Here is a 26500-nt window from a genome sequence, read left to right on the forward strand (position 1 = left end):
AGGGAGAGGAAAGTAGTGGGAGGGGTGGAGTAAAGAGAAGGAGGGGAAGGACAGGCTGAACTCACAGGAGTTCAGGGAGAGATACAAATCTGCAAGAAATCAATATGTTACTTTGTCTTCAGCCATCAACCTACAAATCAAAATACAGGAATCAGCCCTGAATCTACAAATCAGACAGGAATCAGCCCTGAATCTACAAATCAGACAGGACGCAGCCCTGAATCTACAAATCAGACAGGACGCAGCCCTGAATCTACAAATCAGACAGGACAGAGCCCTGAATCTACCAATCAGAATGGAATTAGCCATGATTTTACCAATCAGACAGGAATCAGCCCTGAATCTACCATTCAGACTGGAATCAGCCTTAAATCTACCAATCAGACAGGAATCAGACAGGAATCTACCAATCAGACAGGAATTAGACCTGCATCTAAAATTCTGACAGAAATCAGAGCTGAATCTACAAATGAGACAGAACTTAGACCCTGCATACACCAATCAGACAGGACACATCCAGGAATCTACCAATCAGACAGGGATCAGCCCTGAATCTACCAATCAGAAAGGAAACAGCCCTGAATCTACCAATCAGACAGGAATCAGCCCTGAATCTCAGTATTGTGCTGCCGTTGCATCTAACAATCACATATCAGCCTAAAACCTGAATCTATAATGAAAACAATTGGATAATAAAACTGAATCCTGACAGAATATCATGCTGAATAGCCACCACTACCTCTACCCTATGTGTGTATTTCGTTGGGTGGGTAAGGTTAGGCAGGTGTTACGTGGATGATTGTGAGGCACTCATGTGCTTCTCCAACGCGCTGTCAGACTGTGTGTGTGTGGTATGGTGGTATGGCAGACATATGGCAGTGCAGTGGTGGGAGTGCTATTTTCTGCGTTGTTCTGAATTGTCCGTTGCTGCGCTCCTCCATAAACCCTCTCTGCTTCAGGATCATTATCGTTCTGCTTATGGAGGCACTCAGCAGAAGTTCTGCTCCACCACGACATATTCATCACAAAGCACCAACTATGAAGAGAAGAATCATCACAAAAAATCATCACAACAGCCATTATAGGCAATTACCTTTTCTACTCTCTGGCTAGTAACAGTGAGTGCATTTTTACACTGACACACACACACACACAGACTCACAAGCTTTCCCACACGTACCCATGTACATGGACATATCAGCAAAGCAACACCAATGATGAATGAAAAAGTGGTAATGTGTGAGTGAGTTAATTTATGTGTGTGTGTGTGTGTGTCTGTGTGTGTGTGTGTGTGTGTGTGTGTGTGTGTGTGTGTGTGTGTGTGTGTGTGTGTGTGTGTGTGTGTGTGTGTGTGTGTGTGTGTGTGTGTGTGTGTGTGTGTGTGTGTGTGTGTGTGTGTGTGTGTGTGTGTGTGTGTGTGTGTGTGTCTGTGATCTGAAGTGCAGGTGACTATGCAATGAAACAGTACCACCAATGACAGAAATGCATTAGCCGGCATTGGAATCCAGGTGGTTGAATCATTCCAAACAGCATTATGACCAAATAAAGCAACACACACCATATCACACGTCAAAGCCATGGGAGATCTCTTATCTACGCTGTGTCTTAAAATGTGAGCTCCAACACGGATGTGACCATTCCACACCGGAGACAGGTGCTCAAACACGCATGGACACACGCCACGCTGCAAACACAGGTGAACAAATCCAAACACACACATACGGAGACACGGTGGCGAGCGGGAGAGAGAGAGACCTCCAGTCAGACTGTTTACCTTTTGAGCCTGAGGGAGCTACAGAGAGGAGATTTAAACGAGAAGAAAACAGACACAAATAATCAATAGCTTTGTAGAGTTGTGGCAGAAAGCAGAAAGCATTTTAGTGTCAACAACCATCTGTGGTGGGATAAAGGGATGTTATATAAACATCCATCTTCTCCCCTGAAAGGGGTTTTCCTAAAGGGGACTTATAGAGGTAGGACCCGTGACACAGAGACTGTGTACTAGACTGGTATTGACTGAATTGGGACAAAACCTGTGGCTGGTTCTCTTTGTGGTTCTAAATACATCTGAGCTGTCATTGGGTTCTGTGGTTGTGTTCAGGTCACTGGTACGACCACACCACAAACCCACAAGCTAGCAAATATCAGTGGACTACAAGGTGATACAAAAAGGTGGACATTTTTTCAACAATACAGCACATATATTTGGTCATACAAGAGGATGAGGAAAAACACCCTTTCCTTTTGTCTGAAAGGGGGGCTGAGAGAGACACAGTGAGTTTGGGGAGTAAGAGAGATGGAGAAAGAGGTAGAAAGAGTCGTTGTTTCTGTGACAGCGGGCGGTACTGCTACAGAGAGAGAAACCTGCTTCTGTCTCCCTCCATTTCCTCAGCCACTCGTTTTATCTAGTGAGCGTACAAATGACTACTGCTCACACGCTTCACTCTCCGTAATGCACAACCAAACACAATGCTTTAAGCACAGGAAGTAACCCTGTGTGTGTGTGTGTGTGTGTGTGTGTGTGTGTGTGTGTGTGTGTGTGTGTGTGTGTGTGTGTGTGTGTGTGTGTGTGTGTGTGTGTGTGTGTGTGTGTGTGTGTGTGTGTGTGTGTGTGTGTGTGTGTGTGTGATTGGCTGAGAGAATGAGACCCGAGGTACAGAGGGGGGTAGAATGTGCCAGGTTGGGGAATAACCTGAGGACTAACGCAGTATTCTGTCACAGTGTGTTTCACATGCCTGCTACACAGCTTCCAAACAAGCACACAGGGCTCATTCACTTAATGATTCCATCTGTTGGGACACACACACACACACTTACAAACACAAATTTGCACACACACACACACACACGTCCAAAGTAGTCTTTGTTATTCTGAATACACACACAACGATTCACTGATTCACTGTATTTCAACAACATCAAGTTTTCCTGATCATGGACTAACTTAAATCCTTAAATGTTTGCGTTGTCTTTCATCACTGGTGAAATATATACTGTACACATACATGATATCATATAAAACCTTAAATATTACCTCACCTAGATTTAGCATATAATACCTACAGTTGAAGTCGGAAGTTTACATACACTTACGTTGGAGTCATTAAAAATCGTTTTTCAACCACTCCACGAATTTCTTGTTAACAAACTATAGTTTTGGCAAGTCGGTTAGGACATCTACTTTGTGCATGACACAAGTATTTTTTCCAACAATTGTTTACGGACAGATTATTTCACTTATAATTCACTATATCACAATTCCAGTGGGTCAGAAGTTTACATACACCAAGTTGACTGTGCCTTTAAACAGCTTGGAAAATTCCAGAAAATTATATCATGCCTTTAGAAGCTTCTGATAGGCTATTTGACATCATTGGAGTCAATTGGAGGTGTACCTGTGGATGTATTTCAAGGCCTACCTTCAAACGCAGTGCCTCCTTGCTTGGCATCATGGGAAAATCTAAAGAAATCAGCCAAGACCTCAGAAAAAAAATGGTAGACTTCCACAAGTCTGGTTCATCCTTGGGAGCAATTTTCAAATGCCTGAAGGTACCACGTTCACCTGTACAAATAATAGTAGGCAAGTATAAACACCATGGGACCGCGCAGCCATCATACCGCTCAGGAAGCAGACGCGTTCTGTCTCCTAGAGATGAACGTACTTTGGTGCGAAAAGTGCAAATCAATCCCAGAACCACAGCAAAGGATATTGTGAAAATGCTGGAGGAAACAGGTAGAAAAGTATCTATAGCCACAGTAAAACAAGTCCTATATCGACATAACCTGAAAGGCCGCTCAGCAAGGAAGAAGCCATTGCTTGCAAAGATCGTACTTTTTGGAGCAATGTCCTCTGGTCTGATAAAACAAAAATTGAACTGTTTGGCCATAATGACCATAGTTATGTTTGGAGGAAAAAGGGGGAGGCCTGCAAGCCGAAGAACACCATCACAACCGTGAAGCACGGGGGTGGTATTATTGTGGGAACCTTGTGGAAGGCTACCCAAAACGTTTGACCCAAGTTAAACTATTTAAAGGCAATGCTAGCAAGTACTAATTGAGTGTATGTAAACTTCTAACCACTGGGAATGTGATGAAAGAAATAAAAGCTGTAATAAATCATTCTCTCTACGATTATTCTGACATTTTACATTCTTAAAAAAAAGTGGTGATCCTAACTGACCTAAAACAGGGAATTTTTACTAGGATTAAATGTCAGGAATTGTGAAAAACTGAGTTTAAATTTAGTTGGCTAAGGTGTATGTAAACTTCCAACTTCAACTGTATAGTTGTGGGAAGCAGAAAAGTGTCCTTTTGAGTGATGACCCAGTGGTATTTCAAACCTTCAACCCTTGATTAAAATAGCATACAGCATTATATTGTTGAACACCCTCTGTTTCAGGGGCTTTATCCCTGAACACATTGACTGAAAAGTAAGAAACAAATATTAAAAGTACAGACACCTCAAACTTTAGCTATAAAGGGATGCAAATAACAGGTCAAAACAGAGAGAGAGAGAGAAACAGAGAGAGAGAGAGGCAGAGCTTTTGGCAATGTTAACATATGTTTCCCATGCCAATAAAGCCCCTTGAATTGAATTGAGAGAGAGAGAGAGAGAGAGAGAGAGAGAGAGAGAGAGAGATAGAGAGAGAGAGAGAGAGAGAGAGAGAGAGAGAGAGAGAGAGAGAGAGAGAGAGAGAGAGGGAGAGGGAGAGGGAGCAGACTTTGACACTGGGACATACAGAATTATTGTTTTGTGTGGGGTGACTACTATTGGACAGTACCATGTGAGAGATGGGGGAGCGGTGTCCACTCACGGTGCTGTCAATGTAGGCCTCGGTCCACACCGTGTCGTGCTCTTGGGCAATGACTTTGGGTCGACTGAGCACATGCAAATACTCCATCACATTCTCCTGTACATCAGCCAGAGTGGAAATCTGAGTGAAGTAACCTGGGGGAGAGAGAGACAAAGAGAGAGACAGAGAGAGAGATGACAGAGAGAGAGAGAGAGAGAGAGAGAGAGAGAGAGAGAGAGAGAGAGAGGAGGGGGGAGTAAAGGGAAAGAGAGAGGCAAGGGGAGAGAGAAAGAGAGATAAGGGGGAGAAAGAGAAAAACTATAATATCCCAAAATTATTCAGAATATACATCCTGTCAGAACAGATGTTGTAACCTTATGCTACTGTTAAACAGGGAGATCGTTCAAGACTGACGTCGAAATTGCACGTCTATTCATGTCCTGAGGAAGTCAGGAAATTACTTCAAAACCTTCCACAAGGGGCAACAATGAGTGCTACTACCATCAAAAAAGCTTGGGTTTTGCTAAGATGTTGTAGATGGGGGTGGTGACTCTGAATCAGAAGGTTGTGTGTTCAATCCCAGTCATGGACACTTTGTTTTAACCCTATCCCAAACCTTAACCCTTACCTTAACCATTCAGAATGAGCCCCTAAACTTAATGTTTTAACCCTATCCCAAACCTTAACCCTTACCTTAGCCATTCAGAATGAGTCCCTAAACTTAATGTTTTAATGTACTATCCCAAACCTTCAACCCTTACCTTAACCATTCAGAATGGGTCCCTAAACGTAATGTTTTAACCCTATCCCAAACCTTAACCCTTACCTTAACCATTCAGAATGAGTCCCTAAACTTAATGTTTTAACCCTATCCCAAACCTTAACCCTTACCTTAACCATTCAGAATGAGTCCCTAAACTTAATGTTTTAATATACTATCCCAAACCTTAACCCTTACCTTAACCATTCAGAATGAGCCCCTAAACTTAATGTTTTAACCCTATCCCAAACCTTAACCCTTACCTTAACCATTCAGAATGAGTCCCTAAACTTAATGTTTTAATGTACTATCCCAAACCTTAACCCTTACCTTAACCATTCAGAATGAGTCCCTAAACTTAATGTTTTAATATACTATCCCAAACCTTAACCCTTACCTTAACCATTCAGAATGGGTCCCTAAACTTAATGTTTTAATATACTATCCCAAACCTTAACCCTTACCTTAACCATTCAGAATGAGTCCCTAAACGTAATGTTTTAACCCTATCCCAAACCTTAACCCTTAACTTAACCATTCAGAATGAGTCCCTAAAGATAACCCTTAACTTTAAAAGTTGATGTTTGGAGAACGTTGCTGAATGTTTAATTCTGCAATGAGACTGTGAGAGCTTGTTAAAAACTGATGTAGCTCTGTTCAATAATACAGGTCCGTTCAATAGTACAGCTCTGTTCAATAATACAGCTCCGTTCAATAGTACATCTCTGTTCAATAATACAGCTCAGTTCAATAGTACAGCTCTGTTCAATAATACAGCTCTGTTCAATAATACAGCTCCGTTCAATAGTACAGCTCTGTTCAATAGTACAGCTCTGTTCAATAATACAACTCTGTTCAATAGTACAGCACTGTTCAATTATACAGCTCCGTTCAATAGTACAGCTCTGTTCAATAATACAGCTCTGTTCAATAGTACAGCTCTGTTCAATAATACAGCTCTGTTCAGCAATTCAGCTCTGTTCAATAGTACAGCTCTGTTCAATAGTACAGCTCTGTTAAATAATACAGCTCTGTTTAATAGTACAGCTCTGTTCAATAAAACAGCTCCGTTCAATATGGCAGTTCTGTTCAATAATACAGCTCTGTTCAGTAGTACAGCTCCATTCAATACGGCCGCTCTGTTCAATAATACAGCTCTGTTCAGTAGTACAGCTCTGTTCAGTAGTACAGCTCTGTTCAGTAGTACAGCTCTGTTCAGTAGTACAGCTCTGTTCAATAATACAACTCTGTTCAATAATACAGCTCTGTTTAATAGTACAGCTCTGTTCAATAAAACAGCTCCGTTCAATATGGCAGTTCTGTTCAATAATACAGCTCTGTTCAGTAGTACAGCTCCATTCAATATGGCAGCTCTGTTTAATAATACAGCTCTGTTCAGTAGTACACCTCTGTTCAATAATACAGCTCTGTTTAATAGTACAGCTCTGTTCAATAAAACAGCTCCGTTCAATATGGCAGTTCTGTTCAATAATACAGCTCTGTTCAGTAGTACACCTCCATTCAATACGGCAGCTCTGTTCAATAAAACAGCTCTGTTCAGAAGTACAGCTCTGTTCAGTAGTACAGCTCTGTTCAGTAGTACAGCTCTGTTCAGTAGTACAGCTCTGTTCAATAATACAACTCTGTTCAATAATACAGCTCTGTTTAATAGTACAGCTCTGTTCAATAAAACAGCTCCGTTCAATATGGCAGTTCTGTTCAATAATACAGCTCTGTTCAGTAGTACAGCTCCATTCAATATGGCAGCTCTGTTTAATAATACAGCTCTGTTCAGTAGTACACCTCTGTTCAATAATACATCTCCGTTCAATAATACAGCCCTGTTCAATAATACAGCCCTGTTCAATAATACAGCTCTGTTCAATAATACAGCTCTGTTCAGTAGTACTGCTCTGTTCAATAATACATCTCCGTTCAATAATACAGCCCTGTTCAATAATACAGCTCTGTTCAATAGTACAGCTCTGTTCAATAATGTAATACCGCCCTGTTCAATAGTACAGCTCTGTTCAATAGTAGAGCTCTGTTCAATAATACAGCTCTGTTCAATAATATACGTCTGTTCAATAGTACAGCTCTGTTCAATAGTACAGCTCTGTTCAAAAATACATCTCTGTTAAATAGTACAGCTCTGTTCAATAATACAGCTCTGTTCAATACTGTAGTACAGAAATAGAGGCCATCCATAGAGTCTACCGTCTACCCTGCATGACTCTGGCTGGACTGTGTCACTTCGCTGCGAGACTTTCATCATCCTCTCTGAAACAAACACAAACACAAACACACACCACACACACACACACACACACACACACACACACACACACACACACACACACACACACACACACACACACACACACACACACACACACAGAAATACAAACACACACACATACACACACAGATATACAAACACACACACACACATACACACACACACACACACACTTATCGTAGGACACACACCATGCATTGAATGACCCCCTGCCTGTCTTGTGTCTATCCAGCGAAGGAGGCAGAGTCAGACCCCTCCCACCCATCCGCGCGTCGCTCGGCTAACTCTAATTTTAGAACCAGCCGGAAAGTCCTCTATCCACCAAGACAGCCGTGACCACACACACACATGCACACACATACACCCCAGCAGTAAAGTGCTGTGCAAGCCGTGACCAGCATCCATGTGTGAGATACGATGTGACGTGACCCGTCCGTGCTATGGCAGCCAGTTGTCTGCCATCACCCCCCCCCCCCCCCAAGCTCTGCAAAGCTCCATGTCCAGAGAGACACAACACAATATTACAGAACATCTAGGATCAGATATTGAGCCAGGGGCATGACGTGATACCTTTATTGGCGCAGGCCATCCATTTCAGGTTATCTGCAAAGGCTGACTCTCGACCAATCAGGTAGGGGAATATCCGAACCTGTGAAGAGGAGACAGATAACTCACGTCAGTCAATATAATCACATAGCCAGACTCACACCACAAACACACACACACACACACATGCGCACACACACACACACACACACACACACACACACACACACACACACACACACACACACACACACACACACACACACACACACACACACACACACAGACACGAAAACACACACAGACACACACAAACACACACACACACGAGGAGACAACAGTGTCAGACCATACAGAGAATTGTGTCCGTTATCAGTGATTGATTAGCTTGGTCTTAAGCCTGTTAATAGGGCAGATAATACGCCAGTGGAAGATGTCAAGACTGTCACATTATTCACTTCAGAACATTCACAAATGGATGAACAGCATGTTTAGTCAATTCTAGATTTCATACATCTGTTTGACAATTAAAAATAAATAAGCAACAAAAACATATTAGTCTATTAAGAAATGTTCCAAGTAAATAGTATATGTTACTCTGTTCAGATCCTTCACATGTAGCTACACTCTGCCAAACAGAGCCAGTACCCATATGAGCCCAGTTAGCTCTGGCAGGTCCTGTTGGCAGGTGTGTGTGTGTGTGTGTGTGTGTGTGTGTGTGTGTGTGTGTGTGTGTGTGTGTGTGTGTGTGTGTGTGTGTGTGTGTGTGTGTGTGTGTGTGTGTACGTATGTGTGAGTACTGCATGTCCAAAGCCCAGACCGGGACCAACGCTGCAGTGGTGTATTAAACATGAATCAGATCTACAGCTGAGTTAAATACAGTGTTTTCTGGTCCACTTAGTTTCTACTCTTCCTTTAGCTACTGTATGCTACGACATGCAATCTCTCACACACCCCACTGCACTGCAACTACACAGCTCTGTTCAGCCGCAATGACCTGCGGTTAACACTCTCACAGGTATGCACATACACGCACACGCACATACACACCCCACACAACCAAACAACTAACCTAGTTTGTGAGTTATGGTGCTGAGGCAGCTAACTCTAACTCAGTGTTTCCCCTATATTAATTTACAATAAGCATTGTCGCCACTAGTCAAAAATAATAATAAATACAGTACCAGTCAAAGGTTTGGACACACCTACTCATTCCAGGGTTTTTCTTAATTTTAAACTATTGTTGAATAATAGTGAAGACATCAAAACTATGAAATAACATATATATAATCAAGTAGTAACCACAAAAGTGTAAACAATTCAAAATATAATTTATATTTGAGATTCTTTAAAGTAGCCAGCCTTTGCCTTGATGACAGCTTTGCACACATTTGGCATTCTCTCAACCAGCTTTATGAGGTAGTCACCTGGAATGCATTTCAATTAACAGGTATGCATTATGCTGTGTTCTTATGTTATCTGAGTGACCCAAATGTTATAACAAAATCAATGGGGGCCCCATGCTATGACATTTTTGGAATGTTAGATTCTCCCTTACAATCTAGTTTTTATTTGGGCGATTGTTAGTTCTCAAAGATATTTCTTATTTAAAAAATATATATGTTCCAAATGTTTTTCTACATGCCTTCTATCTGGCTTTAGTCGTTTAAGCAGTGGTGTAACGTTCTTAAGAAAAAATAATTTAACGTACTACTTCATTCATTTTTTGGGGTATCTGTACTTTACTATTTATATTTCATATTTTCACTACATTCATAAAGAAAATAATTAAAGTTTTACTCCATACATTTTCCCTGACACCCAAAAGTACTTGTTACATTTTGACAGGAAAATGGTCCAATTCACACACTTATCAAGAGAACATTCCTGGTCATCCCAACTGCCTCTGATCTGAAGTACTCACTAAACACAAATGCTTGTCTGTAAATTATGTGTTGGAGTGTGCCCCTGGCTATCTGTCAATAAAAAAACAAGAAAATTGTGCCATCTGGTTTGCTTATGATAAGGAATTTGAAATGGTTTATATTTTTACTTTTACTTGTGATACTTAAGTACATTTTAGCAATTCCATTTACTTTTGATACTTAATTATATTTAAACCAAATACTTTTAGACTTTTACTCAAGTAGTATTTTACTGGGTGACTTTCACTTTTACTTTAGTCATTTTCTATTAAAACCTGTCTGGGCTAGGGGGCAGTATTTTCATGGCCGGATGAAAAGACATACCCGATTTAAACTGGTTACTATTCTTGCCCAGAAACGAGAATATGCATATTATTAGTAGATTTGGATAGAAGACACTCTGAAGTTTCTAAAACTGTTTGAATGGTGTCTGTGAGTATAACAGAACTAATATGGCAGGCAAAAAACGGATAAAATTCCAAGCAGGAAGTGGCCTGTCAGAGAATTTGTAGTTCTTCTTTTGATTCTCTATCGAAACTACAGTATCTGTGGCGTTACGTTGCACTTTCTAAGGCTTCCATTGGTTCTCTAAAGCCTTCAGAAAGCGGATTGAGGCGTATTCTGTCTCTGGGCAGAGTATAGTAGCTCAGTTTCTCAGTGGTCTGCCTGGTGACAAAGAGATTGGATATGCGCGTTCACGCAAGCACGCTGTTTTTTCTCTCCTCTTTGAATGAATACACTATTGTCCGGTTGGAATATTATCGCTATTTGACGAAACAATACCATAAAAATGGATTTTAAACAGCGTTTGACATGCTTCTAAGTACGGTAATGGAACATTTTGAATTTTTTTGTCTCGAAATGCGCTCGCGCGTTACCCTTTGGATGGTGACCTGAACGCACGAACAAAACTGAGGTATTTGGACATAACTGATCAGCAAAGGTAATACAATATTTATAATAGTAATTCTGAATTTATTGTGCCCCAAACTTGGCGGGTGTCAAAATAGCTAGCCATGATGGCTGAGCTATGTACTCAGAATATTGAAAAATGTGCTTTCGCCAAAAAGCTATTTTAAAATCTGACATAGCGATTGCATAAAGGAGTTCGGTATCTATAATTCTTAAAATAATTGTTATGTATTTTGTCGACGTTTATGATGAGTAATTTAGTAAATTCCTCCGGAAGTTTTCGGTGGGAATGCATGTTCTGAACATCACACGCCAATGTAAAAAGCAGTTTTTTGATATAAATATGAACTTGATTGAACAAAACATGCATGTATTGTATAACATAATGTCCTAGGAGTGTCATCTGATGAAGATCATCAAAGGTTAGTGCTTCATTTAGCTGTGTTTTGGGTTTTTGTGACATATATGCTTGCTTGGAAAATGGCTGTGTGATTATTTTGGTCTATGTACTCTCCTAACATAATGTAATGTTTTGCTTTCGCTGTAAAGTCTTTTTGAAATCGGACAATGTGGTTAGATTAACGAGAGTCTTATCTTTAAAATGGTGTAAAATAGTCGTATGTTTGAAAAATGTAAATTATTGCATTTTTTAGGTTTTTGTATTTCGCGCCACGCTGTTCCATTGGATATTGGCTAGGCGTTCCGCTAGCCTCAACAGGTTTTAAGGTATCTTTACTTTTACTCAAGTATGACAATTGAGTACATTTTCCACCACCGCGTTTATGTTTAAACAGAAACCGTTTAACTATCCCTAAAATTATTGTACTTATACAGTACCAGTCAAAAGTTTTAGAACAACTACTCATTCAAGGGTTTTTCTATATTTTTACTATTTTCTAAATTGTAGAATAATAGAGAAGACATCAAAACAATCAAATAACACATATGGAATCATGTAGTAACAAAAAAAAGTGTTAAACAAATCAAAATATATTTTATGTAAAAGATTCTTGAAGGTAGGCACCCTTTGCCTTGATGACAGCTTTGCACACTCTTAGCATTCTCTCAACCAGCTTCACCTGTAATGCTTTTCCAATAGTCTTGAATGAGTTCCCACATATGCTAAGCACTTGTTGGCTGCTTTTCCTTCAATCTGCGGTCCGACTTATCCCAAACCAGGGGGACTGTGGGACTGTCGGGGAACTGTGGAGGCCAGGTCATCTGATGCAGCACTCCATCACTCTCCTTCTTGGTAAAATAGCCCTTACACAGCCTGCAGGGTCATTGTCCTGATGAAAAACAAATGATTGTCCCACTAAGCTCAAATCCAGATGGGATGGATTATTGCTGCATAATGCTGTGGTAGCCGTGCTGGTTAAGTGTGCCATGATTTCTAAATAAATCACAGACAGTGTCACCAGCAAAGCACCCCCACACCATAACACCTCCTCCTCCATGTTGGGAAATACACATGTGGAGATCATCCGTTCACCCACACCGCGTCTCACAAAGACACGGTGGTTGGAACCAAAAATCTCCAATTTGGACTCCAGACCAAAGGACAAATTTCCACCGGTCTAATTTCCATTGCTTGTGTTTGTTGGCCCAAGCAAGTCACGTCTTCTTATTGGTGTCCTTTAGTAGTGGTTTCTTTGCAGCAATTCAACCATGAAGGCCTGGTTCACACAGTCTCCTCTAAACAGTTGATGTTGAGATGTGTCTGTTACTTGAATTCTGTGAAGCATTTATTTGGCCTCCAATTTCTGATGCTGGTAACTCTAATGAACTTATCCTCTACAGCAGAGATAACTGTGGGTCTTTCATTCCTGTGGTGGTCCTCATGAGAGCCATTATCATAGAGCTTGATGGTTTTTGCCCCTGCACTTGAAGAGACTTTCAAATTTCTTGAAATGTTCCGTATTGACTGACTTTCATGTCTTGACGTAATGACGGACTGTCATTTCTCTTTGCTTTTTTGAGCTGCTCTTGCCATAATATGGACTTGGTCTTTTACCAAATAGGGCTATCTTATCTGTAGTCCCCCTACCTTGTCACAACACAACTGACTGGCTGAAACGCATGAAGAAGGAAAGAAATTCCACAAATGAACTTTTAAGAAGGCACACCTGTTAATTGAATGTTAATTGAGAGAATACCAAGAGTGTGTAAAGCTGTCATCAAGGCAAAGGGTGGCTATTTGAAGAATCTCAAATATAAAATATATTGTGATTTGTTTAACACTTCTTTGGTTACTACATGATTCCATATGTGTTATTTCATAGTTTTGATGTCTTCACTATTATTATACAATGTAGAAAATAGTAAAAATAAAGAAAAACCCTTGAATGAGTAGGTGTTCGAAAACTTTTGACTGGTACTGCATAGCCTACTAATATACGTGTGGAATAATGTTAGATTTAGAATGGCCCACAAAAAAAGACATGTTCTCTGTAGCCTGCACTCGAATAGTGAATGGAGGAAGCGCGTCCTGCTGCTACGTTTTTAATATGCCAGGTAGGCTACTCCATTTCTAAAGCGGATGACTGTGTTTTATATTAAGAATATAGCTGCAGGAGATAGCTGGGATCCTCTTGTTGCCTTTTCCTGCAGTCAAATGACCAAACCGCCTTCTAGTGGCCTCATGGGTTGGAATGTTATTCATATTTTTATAATTTCATAATTACTAAGCATCATTTTTTTGAAACCCGCTGAAAATCCCGTTTGGTTACATTTCAGTCTTCTGTGATGTACAGTATGTAAAGTGAAATATTGGGATGCAAACTCCAAATGTGAACCATATCAACTGTTTTTCTGACATTTCTGACAAGATGCCTTCTTTTTTCAAGCCATAACCATGTGGGTGAGGTGTATACATTTGTTTCAAAGTACATTTGTTTAAAGGCTACTAAGAAATGCTCTGAGTGACCCTGATTTCCCCCACTGCAGTAAAAGGTTCAACAGTGGCCAGTCAAAACATTGTTTTCACACGTGATTATGCAATGGCTGGGCTTATAAGAACACATTTCACTAGGCTCTGTAGGGTATCCTCTCTCCAACCCTGTTCCAGGGTTCCTAGGCCTATAGGCTACGCTTAGGGTTATTGTCAGAACAGGAGATAAAAGACATGTCATCTTTATGCACTTGAATAGGGAAATGGAGGACTCTTTTCCCCCGCTTCACTTTCATGCCAGACAGGTTGGCTACTCTGGTTGTAAAGCAAAGCAATGTGCTTAATATTAGGTACGTTGAGAAATAAATATAGTAGGCCTAGCCTACAGAAAGCTGATGGGATCGTCCTCTTTTTAACAGAGGTCATTAAAACTCTGTTTTCTCACGGAATTGCATAGCATAGCCAATAGAAATGTCTCATTCCATGCATCAAACAGCTATGAGGAGCTGGCTCTCGCTCTGCAACAGGTGACCCTATTCCCCTCAAACTCTGAATGCCAGGGCTCTCATGAAGTGTTTGATTTTGATATCATTTGCATTTATGTCAGAGTGATTAGAGGGACAATAGAGTACTAAGTTCCAGGCCATCAGTGACTGGTCTTAAGCTATTTGGTAGGCTACTAATGACCATCAGAAGCATCAGAACACCGTTTTGGAGAAGCCTAGTCACCATGACTCCATTGTCACGTGGAATTTGACTGCGGTCATGACACATGACTGCCGGTGTGGCAGTGTGTTGACAATACGGTCACCGTGACAACCCTAGTCAAGTGCTAAATAAACTGTTGACCTAAACTGAAACCTATTCAGTCAAAGCTTGTATCCAAGAATCTGAAGAGAATAGCACTCTTATTGTGCTGCAGAAAGGCAAACACACTCACACTGTGGCTGTGTGTGTCTGTGTCTGTGTCTGTGTCTGTGTCGTGTGTGTGTGTGTGTGTGTGTGTGTGTGTGTGTGTGTGTGTGTGTGTGTGTGTGTGTGTGTGTGTGTGTGTGTGTGTGTGTGTGTGTGTGTGTGTGTGTGTGTGTGTCGCATAGGAGAGTTATGCAGCTGTAATAAAAGTAATTACACTGATTAAAGCTTAATCCTACACTGTCACTCACTGTCCTCAAAGCCATCGCTCACACACACACACACACACACACACACACACACACACACACACACACACACACACACACACACACACACACACACACACACACATACAACCAGATGGGTCCTCCGTGCTTCATTATTCTCTGTATGGGAGGAAGGGTGTGTGTGTGTGTGTGTGTGTGTGTGTGTTTTTGGGCTGGTGTGTCCCCCTTGAAATACGGGTACCTACCACTCGTGCTTGTAACCAAATGTTGAAAGGTGTGTGGACACCCACTGTTTAACAACCCTCATGAAAAAGTACAACTGAATTACTACACAAAGCCTTTCCACAGGAGGATGGTGGCACCTTAATTGGGGAGAACTGGCTAGTGGTAATAGCTGGAGTGGATTTTGTAGAACGGTATCAAACACATCAAACACATGGTTTCCATGCGTTTGATGCCAGTCCATTTACTCCGTTCCAGCCATTATTTTGAGCCGTCCTCCCCTCAGCCTGAGGGCACACACTTAGTGTGTTGTGAATTCTGTAATGAATGTATAGTAATGTTTTTAAATTGTATTACTGCCTTAATTTTGCTGGACTGCCTAACAGCAGCTAATGTGGATCCATAGTAAATACAATACAAATACATAGTAACAACTGCACTTCCAGGTCCTATTCGTGCAGTAGTTTCTACGTAGAGAATTGTAGGGATTGTGTAGTTTATGCAATACTTAAGGTCTGTAAGTTTAACCTCTATGGGATCGGTGTCCATAAACCGGGAAAGTTGTTGCTGAATATGCGATAATATGACTAGAAAACGTTGTAAACAACAGCCTGTCACGACTCCCACCGAAAGTGGCGCCCCCTCCTGCTCGGGTGGCGCTTGGTGGTCGTCGTCACCGGCCTACTAGCTGCCACTGATTCCTTTTGTTTTCCCCCTTTCTGTTATTGTTTGCACCTGTCCTTAGTTGGGTTGATTAGCGGGGCTATATTAGTTAGTTGGCCCGCCTGCTCTTTGTGCGGGATTGTTTCTCTGTTGGTTGCTTTGTTACGGGCTGTATGTTTTAGCGCTAGTGCGTGGTTTTGCGCTTACTGTGTTTTGTCCCCTGTGTTTGGGGCACTTAGATTTTTGTGTGCGCTCAGTTCGCTATTTGGGGTGGCTGGTGTTTTGCTGTGTCGCTCATTAAAAGCCATCACCCGTATCGCTGCTTCCTGCGTCTGATTCCTCCTCCACTACGCCCAAGCATTACACAGCCAACTTTCCGGGATATCAACATGTCTTATATAGGCAGAAAGCTTAAATTATTGTTAATCTAACTGCAGTGTCCAATTACAGAAAAAAATACCATACTAGTGTTTGAGGATAGTGCACAACAACAAAATACTTTTATCATGGCAACTGGTTCGACACATTCACCTCTGAAGGTAAATAATGTACTTACATTCGGTAATCTTGCTCTGATGTGTCATCCTGAGTGTCCCAGAGATAAAATGTAGTGTAGTTTTGCTTGAAAAAAATATATTTTTATATTAAAATGTAGGAACTGGGTTCTACAGTTTGACCCCACTGCTGTCCCTGGCTCCACACCCACCCCACCCGGCCATCTAGATGTGTGAAGGTCAGTGTCTTTTCTGTAGGGAAGCTAATGATCCATCATGTATGACATTCCTGGGAGTGTGTAAACTTACATATTTTATTACCATAGCTTTTTTGTATGTTCTCTATAGTTCTGTACTTGAAAATGTATAAATTGTCCAATTCAGCACATTTGGGCAAACTCCTGGCAGACTTTATACAAAAAATTGTGTAGTGAGGTAATTCTTCACTGGATAAGTCTGAAACTTCGCACACACACTGCTGCCATCTTTTGAACAAAAGCTCAATTACACCTACAGTGAGGGAAAAAAGTATTTGATCCCCTGCTGATTTTGTACGTAAAGGGCGTTTTTCTTGATTTTTTTGTTGTTATTCTGTCTCTCACTGTTCAAATAACCCTACCATTAAAATTATAGACTGATAATTTCTTTGTCAGTGGGCAAACGCACAAAATCAGCAGGGGATCAAATACTTTTTTCCCTCACTGTAGGACCCTATCTCAATGTATGGCATTTCTCTTGCATTTCAAAGATGATGGAACAAACATTTTTGTTTTTGAAAATGCAGGTTATGTTCTTTGTATTATCTTTTACCAGATCTAATGTGTTATATTCTTCTACATTAATTTCACATTTCCACAAACGTCAAAGTGTTTCCTTTCAAATGGCATATCCTTGCTTTTGGAATTATTTTGGAAATGCATTCCAGGTGACTACCTCATGAAGCTAGTTGAGAGAATGCCAAGAGCTTGCAAAGCTGTCATCAAGGCAAAGGGTGGCTACTTTGAAGAATCTAAAATATAAAATGTATATATTTTTTTATTATTATATATTTTTTATTTTACCTTTATTTAACCAGGTAGGCCAGTTGAGAACAAGTTCTCATTTACATCTGCAACCTGGCCAAGATAAAGCAAAGCAGTGCGACAAAAACAACAACACTGAGTTACACATAAACAAACGTACAGTCAATAACACAAAGAAAAGAAAAATAGAAAAATCTATGTACAGTGTGTGCAAATGTAGAAGAGTAGGGAGGTAGGCAATAAATAGGCCATAGAGGTGAAAATAATTCAAATGTAGCATTTGTGTGTGATAAATGTGCAGATGATGATGTTCAAGTAGAGATACTGGGGTGCAAAAGAACAAGAGAGTAAGTAATAATATGGGGATGAGGTAGTTGGGTGTGCTATTTACAGATTGGCTGTGTACAGGTACAGTGATTGGTAAGCTGCTCTGACAGCTAATGCTTAAAGTTAGAGAGGGAGATATAAGACTCCAGCTTCAGAGATGTCTGCAATTTGTTCCAGTCATTGGCAGCAGAGAACTGGAAGGAAAGGCGGCCAAGGGAAGTGCTGGCTTTGGGGACGACCAGTGCAACATACCCGCTGGAGCGCGTGCCACGGGTGGGTGTTGCCATGGTGACCAGCGAGCCGAGACAAGACGGGGCCCCACCTAGCAAAGACCAATAGATGACCTGGAGCCATTGGGCTCGGCGGCGGATATGCAGCGAGGGCTAGCCAACGAGAGCATACAGGTCGCAGTGGTGGGTAGTATATGGGGCTTTGGTAATAAAACGGATGGCTCTGTGATAGACTGCATCCAGTCTGCTGAGCAGAGTGCCAGGGGCCATTCTGTAAATGACATCGCTGAAGTCAAGGATCGGTAGGATAGTCAGTTTTAAGAGTGTATGTTTGGCGGCATGAGTGAAGGAGGCTTTGTTGCAAAACAGGAAGCCGACTCCAGATTCAGTTTTGGATTGGAGATGCTTAAGATAGGGGGCAGTATTTGCACGGCCGGATAAAAAACGTACCCGATTTAATCTGGTTACTACTCCTGCCCAGTAACTAGAATATGCATATAATTGTTTGATTTGGATAGAAAACACCCTAAAGTTTCTAAAACTGTTTGAATGGTGTCTGTGAGTATAACAGAACTCATTTGGCAGGCCAAAACCTGAGAAGATTCCAAACAGGAAGCGCTCTCTCTGACCATTTCATGGCCTTATTGATCATCTCTAACAAAAACAGGGAATCTCTGGCATGACGTGACATTTTCTAACGCTCCCATAGGCTCTCAGAAGGCGCCAGAAAGCTGAATCGTGGCTTTGCAGCACATGGCTGAAAAACATTATCGCATTTTGTAAGTGGCCGATCAGAGAACAATGGGACGGGGCGCGCGTGCCCGAGTCGACTCAATGTTTACTTTCTCTCTTTTTGAACGAAAACCACCACTCCCGGTCGGAATATTATCGCTTTTTTACGAGAAAAATGGCATAAAAATTGATTTTAAACAGCGGTTGACATGCTTCGAAGTACGGTAATGGAATATTTAGAATATTTTTGTCACGAAACGCGTCGGGCTCGTGACCCTTATTTACCCTTTCGGATAGTGTCTTGAACGCACGAACAAAACGCCGCTATTTGGATATAACTATGGATTATTTGGGACCAAACCAACATTTGTTATTGAAGTAGAAGTCCTGGGAGTGCATTCTGACGAAGAACACCAAAGGTAATAACATTTTTCTTATAGTAAATCTGACTTTGGTGAGTGCTAAACTTGCTGGGTGTCTAAATAGCTAGCCCTGTGATGCCGGGCTATCTACTCAGAATATTGCAAAATGTGCTTTCACCAAAAAGCTATTTTAAAATCGGACATAGCGAGTGCATATAGGAGTTCTGTATCTATAATTCTTAAAATATTTGTTATGTTTTTTGTGAACGTTTATCGTGAGTAATTTAGTAAATTCACCGGCAGTGTTCGGTGGGAATGCTAGTCACATGCTAGTCACATGCTAATGTAAAAAGCTGGTTTTTGATATAAATATGAACTTGACTGAACAAAACATGCATGTATTGTATAACATAATGTCCTAGGTGTGTCATCTGATGAAGATCATCAAAGGTTAGTGCTGCATTTAGCTGTGGTTTGGGTTTATGTGACATTATATGCTAGCTTGAAAAATGGGTGTCTGATTATTTCTGGCTGGGTACTCTGCTGACATAATCTAATGTTTTGCTTTCGTTGTAAAGCCTTTTTGAAATCGGACAGTGTGGTTAGATTAACGAGAGTCTTGTCTTTAAAATGGTGTAAAATAGTCATATGTTTGAGAAATTGAAGTAATAGCATTTCTAAGGTATTTGAATATCGCGCCACAGGATTACACTGGCTGTTGAGTAGGTGGGACACAAGCGTCCCACCTAGCCCATAGAGGTTAATGTGAGTCTGGAAGGAGAGTCTACAGTCCAACCAGACACCAAGGCATTTGTTGTTGTCCACATACTCTAGGTCAGAACCTAGAATATGTGAGATTTTGATTTGTTTAACACTTTTTTTGATACTACATGATTCCATGTTTTATTTCATAGCTTTGATGTCTTCACTATTATTCTACAATGTAGAACATAGTAAAAATAAAGAAAAACCCTTGAATGAGAAGGTGTGTCCAAATCTTTGACTGATACTGTATATTGTCAGTAGTCAAGTAGTTTTACAGTTAGACCTAATTCCTCACTATCTCATCACATTTCCTCAGTTCTCTGTGCCCTTCCTGTATCAGCAAGGAGAAAGAGGGAGAGAAAAAGAGAGCGAAAGAGAGAAAAAGGTGGTGTGAGCGAGAGAGAGAAAGATAAATATATACATAGAGAGAAGGTCTGCATTCTGTAAGACTGTCTTTGAGAGGAGGTCTACATTCTGTGAGACTCTCTTTGAGAGGAGAAGGCTTACATTCTGTGAGACTCTCTGAGTGGAGAATGAAGATTAATTAAATTAGGTTAACAATAGTCTAATTGAGCAGGAATCCCAGCGGGCCTGTGGCCCATTTGAGAATGAAATGAATTAAACTTTAAACATCCTCCTCCTTTCAGCAGCCATGTCGTTTACACCATCTCTGAGCCACAGATAGTCAGCACCACTTCCTACACACAGACCAGAGCTCCAGACTGAACTATTACAGAGAGATTCCTTACCTTTACACACACACACTCACCTTTAAAATACCTCATTCATTTTAACGCTTTTCTTTAACTTTTTGCCTTTAAATCTTTTCTTTTTTTAAGGAATCTATTTGAGTTCTTGTTAGACAGAGTTCTTGTTAGACAGAGTTCTTGTTAGACAGTTCTTGTTAGACAGAGATCTTGTTAGACAGAGTTCTTGTTAGACAGAGTTCTTGTTAGACAGAGTTCTTGTTAGACAGAGTTCTTGTTAGAAAGAGTTTTTGTTAGAGTTCTTGTTAGACAGAGTTCTTGTTAGACAGAGTTTTTGTTAGAGTTCTTGTTAGACAGAGTTCTTGTTAGAGTTCTTGTTAGACAGAGTTCTTGTTAGACTCTTCTTGCTACACAGAGATATTGTTATACAGTTCTTACTAGTGTGGTGGCTAATTTCTGCATTACCAAATGAGGAGAGTTAAACACACCAGTCCGAGTTAACAACAACTTTAATACTTAAGATACTTTTGTAAAAGCCTCTTTGACCTTCAATAATGCACTCTCTCGAATGAACCAGGAAGGTGATTACACAATGGCTACAGAGATATTTTATAGCAAAGAAACACCCCCTTCAACATACATTGACAAACAACAGATCTTAGTAACAGTTCACAAAGGTTAAGTTTTATATGACAGATATCCATAAAACACAGCAGACAGTAACTGCTATGTCAACAGGGTTCATTATATAGACCAGTATCTGGTCCCCTTAGAACTGTCTCTCCCTGGTACGGTATTGAACAGAACCATTAGCTCATGTCCTCTGGAATGCTTTTTAGGCGTTCTTATCAAAATACATCATAAATCTCCTTTGTCAGTGCTATCTCATAGTGGCCCATCCTCAGTAAAACACCTCTTGTTGCCACTCCTGGACAAGCTCACTGGGGGGAGTGACCTGCGCACAGACATTGTGGAGACAAATAATTGGTTCCCCATTAACCTGTTGTGGCATAGGGGGCAGTATTTTCACGGCCGGATAAAAAACGTACCCGATTTAATCTGGTTACTACTCCTGTCCAGAAACTAGAATATGCACATAATTAGTAGATTTGGATAGAAAACACTGTAAAGTTTCTAAAACTGTTTGAATGGTGTCTGTGAGTATAAAATACAGGGACTGTATGGCTCTGTGCTTTAGGGTGCTCAGCCATGTATCCATGTCTGATATAGAGATGCAGATTGTATTTGAGAGGAACAATGGAAAAAGTTCTGCCTGGGTGAAAATGTTTCTCCAGTTAGAGCAACAGAATAACTCAACCTTTTAATATTTTCTTTTACGAACTCTGCCCACCTTCCCTGTCAGTTGCTAGGTCTCCATCCTCATGGCAGGCCACAACCTGAGAAGATTCCATACAGGAAGTGCCCTGTCTGACAATTTGATGTCCTTCTGTTGCATCTCTATCAAAAATACAGCATCTGTGCTGTAATGTGACATTTTCTAAGGCTCCCATTGGCTCTCTAAAGCCGTCAGAAAGTGGAATGGGGTGTCTGCTGTCTCTGGGCAAAGTACAACAGCTCTGTTTGTAAGTGGTCAGCCTGGGGACAGTGAGACTGAGATGCACGTTCACGAGACTACTCCATTTTTTTCTTTCAGCCTTTGAATGACTACAACGTTGCCCGGTTGTAATATTATCGCTATTTTATGAGAAAAATCGCATACAAATTGATTTTAAACAGCGTTTGACATGCTTCTAAGTACGGTAATGGAATATTTTGAATTCTTTTGTCACGAAATGCGCTCGCGCGTCACCCTTCGGATAGTGACCTGAACGCACGAACAAAACGGAGCTATTTGAATATAACTTTGGATTATTAGGAACCAAAACAACATTTGTTGTTGAAGTAGAAGTCCAGGGAGTGCATTCTGACGAAGAACAGCAAAGGTAATCAAATTTTTCTAATTGTAATTCTGAGTTTAGGTTGTCCCAAACTTGGTGGGTGTCAAATTAGCTAGCCGTGATGGCCGAGCTATGTACTCAGAATATTGCAAAATGTGCTTTTGCCGAAAAGCTATTTTAAAATCGGACATAGCGATTGCATAAAGGAGTTCTGTATCTATAATTCTTAAAATAATTGTTATGTATTTTGTCAACGTTTATCGTGAGTAATTTAGTAAATTCACCGGAAGTTTTTGGTGGGTATGCTAGTTCTGAACATCACATGCTAATGTAAAAAGCTGTTGTTTGATATAAATATGAACTTGATTGAACAAAACATGCATGTATTGTATAACATAATGTCCTAGGAGTGTCAGCTGATGAAGATCATCAAAGGTTAGTGCTGCATTTAGCTGTGTTTTGGGTATTTGTGATGCATGCTAGTTGCTTGGAAATGGCTGTGTGGTTTTTTTGTGTCTATGTACTCTCCTAACATAATCTAATGTTTTGCTTTCGCTATAAAGGCTTTTGGAAATCGGACAACGTGGTTCGATTCAGGAGAAGTGTATCTATAAAATGGTGTAAAATAGTCGTATGTTTGAGAACTTTGAATTATGACATTTTGGGGTTTTAAATTTGGCGCTCTGATTTGTCACTGGCTGTTGAATATTGTGGGACGATTTCGTCCCACCTCCCCTAGAGAGGTTAATCACGCCATCCCTTCACATGGTTTAAGAATAGGTAAAGACACATTCACATGAAGACAATATCATTCTGTCCTCCTCTCTTGCTGATATTCTGCATAGCAACAGAGACATGTAAAAAACAAGTCTGAACTCTCCCCTCTCTGGGCCCCAAGTGTCTGAGCCCCAGCTAAGGGAAATGTGCAACTGAAACATACCAGAGTCCAAAGGACAATTTCTAATGACAAGTATCTCACATAAGCATATTATACTAATAAAACATCTTAATTATATATGTTACCCAACTAATTCTGATTCATCCACGACACTAGACAGAGTTCTTGATGAACAAGAGTTCTTGTTAGACAAAGTTCTTGCTGACCCTCAACACGAGGGCCCCTCAGGGGTGTGTACTTAGTCCCCTCCTGTACTTCCTGTTCAACCACGACTGCATGGCCGCGCATGACTCCAAAACCATCATTAAACCTGTTGGGGGTAGGGGGCAGTATTTACACGGCCGGATAAAAAACGTACCCGATTTAATCTGGTTATTACTACTGCCCAGAAACTAGAATATGCATATAATTATTGGCTTTGGATAGAAAACACCCTAAAGTTTCTAAAACTGTTTGAATGGTGTCTGTGAGTATAACAGAACTCATATGGCAGGCAAAAACCTGAGAAGATTCTGAACAGGAAGTGGCCTGTCTGACAAGTTCTTGTTCATCTTGGCTCTTTTTATTGAAGACTGAGGATCTTTGCTGTAATGTGACACTTCCTACGGCTCCCATAGGCTCTCAGAACCCGGGAAAAAGCTGAATGATATTGAGGCAGCCCCAGGCTGAAAGACATTATCGCCTTTGGCAAGTGGCCGATCAGAGGACAATGGGCTTAGGCGCGTGCATGAGTCGACCCCATGCTTTATTTTCTTTCGTCTTTTTCCCTAAACGCAGATTCCCGGTCAGAATATTATCGCTTTTTTGCGAGAAAAATGGCATAAAAATTGATTTTAAACAGCGGTTGACATGCTTCGAAGTACGGTAATGGAATATTTTGAATTTTTTTGTCACGAAATGCGTCGTGCTCATCACCCTTCTTTACCATTCGGATAGTGTCTTGAACGCACGAACAAAACAGAGGATATTTGAACATAACTATGGATTATTTTGAACCAAACCAACATTTGTTATTGAAGTAGAAGTCCTGGGAGTGCATTCTGATGAAGAACACCAAAGGTAATAACATTTTTCTTATAGTAAATCGGACTTTGGTGAGTGCTAAACTTGCTGGGTGTCTAAATAGCTAGCCCTGTGATGCCGGGCTATCTACTGAGAATATTGCAAAATGTGCTTTCACCGAAAAGCTATTTTAAAATCGGACATATCGAGTGCATAGAGGAGTTCTGTATCTATAATTCTTAAAATAATTGTTGTGCTTTTTGTGAACGTTTATCGTGAGTAATTTAGTAAATGTTTAGTAAATTCACCGGAAGTTTGCGGGGGGTATGCTAGTTCTGAACGTCACATGCTAATGTAAAAAGCTGGTTTTTGATATAAATATGAACTTGATTGAACAAAACATGCAGGTATTGTATAACATAATGTCCTAGGGTTGTCATCTGATGAAGATCATCAAAGGTTAGTGCTGCATTTAGCTGTCTTCTGGGTTTATGTGACATTATATGCTAGCTTGAAAAATGGGTGTCTGATTATTTCTGGCTGGGTACTCTGCTGACATAATCTAATGTTTTGCTTTCGTTGTAAAGCCTTTTTTAAATCGGATAGTGTGGTTAGATTAACGAGAGTCTTGTCTTTAAAATGGTGTAATATAGTCATATGTTTGAGAAATGGAAGTAATAGCATTTCTAATGTATTTGAATAACGCGCCACAGGATTCCACTGGCTGTTACGTAGGTGGGACGATTTCATCCCGCCGACCCTAGAGAGGTTAAGTTTGCAGACGAAACAACGGTGGTAGGCCTGATCACAGATGACGATGAGACAGCCTATACGGAGGTCAGAAACCTGGCAGTGTGATGCCAGAACAACAACCTCTCCCTCAACATCAGCAGGACAAAGGAGCTGATCGTGAACTATAGGACACGGAGGGCCCAGAACCCCCCCATTCACATTGATGGAGCTGTAGTGGAGCTGGTCGAGAGCTTGAAGTTCCTCGGTGTTCACTTCACTAAGGACCTATCATGGTCCATACACACCAACACAGTCATGAAGAGGGCACGACAATACCTCTTCCCTCTCAAGAGCCTGAAAATATTTGTCTTGGGCCTTCAGATCCTCAGAAAGTTCTACATCTGCACCATTGAGAGCATCTTGACTAGCTGCATCACTGCTTGGTATGGCAACTGCTTGGCATCCGACCGTAAGGTGCTACAGAGGGTAGTGCGTACTGCCGATGTGAGTCTCATGGACGTTACATAGGCATCTGAGCTGGGTATCCCCACTCAACCTCTCTCCATTCCCATGGGTATTAGAGCGCTGAACGGGCGCTCTATAGGCCGGGTCACCCACCAGACCACCACCATCAACCTACGAGTGTTGGGGAACCACAGCGAGACGATCCAATTCCTGCTGGTTGAGTCGGCGCAGGTTACTGTGGTATTGGGATTCTCTTGGCTCCAGCGACACAATCCCTCCATTGACTGGGTTACTGGTGCCATCGTGGGCTGGAGCCCGTCCTGCCTCACTCATTGCTTGAAGTCAGCTCTGCCTGCCCTGGGACGTCTTCCTGGGGGCTTGGAAATTGCCCCGGAACTCTCCGCAAGCTCCACAGAGTACCAGGATCTCTGGGAAGGGTTCAGTATGGCCCGGGCCACTTCACTTCCGCAGCACCGACCGGTATCCAAGAAGGTCAAGCCTGAGGCGTTGGCACGCCGCTTTAGTGTCATGGCTACACCCCCGGAAGCCGAGACCTTCGCCCCACTCCAAGATCATTAGCGTCTCTGCTGTTTCGTCCTCTGTTGCCCCGTAACTGCCATATTTTTCCTACCTTTTCTGTGCTTCTCCACTTATCCTCTGGGTATTTATACCTGTGTTTTCTGTCTGTGCCAGTTCATCTTGTTTGTCAAGTCA

At 41.2% G+C, this 26500-nt stretch overlaps 1 protein-coding gene across 1 annotated transcript in view; it reads right to left on the reverse strand.

The window, feature by feature from the left end:
- Positions 1-26500, reverse strand: part of LOC106566529 (voltage-dependent calcium channel subunit alpha-2/delta-3) — a 332855-nt gene that overhangs the window by 107241 nt on the left and 199114 nt on the right. Inside the window, 2 exon segments of the mRNA XM_082959689.1 lie at positions 4782-4948; positions 8423-8501. Coding sequence (XP_082815815.1) covers positions 4782-4948; positions 8423-8501 — 246 coding nt within the window.

The sequence above is a fragment of the Salmo salar genome, chromosome 13, assembly GCF_965601325.2.
Source record: "Salmo salar chromosome 13, fSalSal1, whole genome shotgun sequence".
NCBI classification, from domain to species: Eukaryota; Metazoa; Chordata; class Actinopteri; order Salmoniformes; family Salmonidae; genus Salmo; species Salmo salar.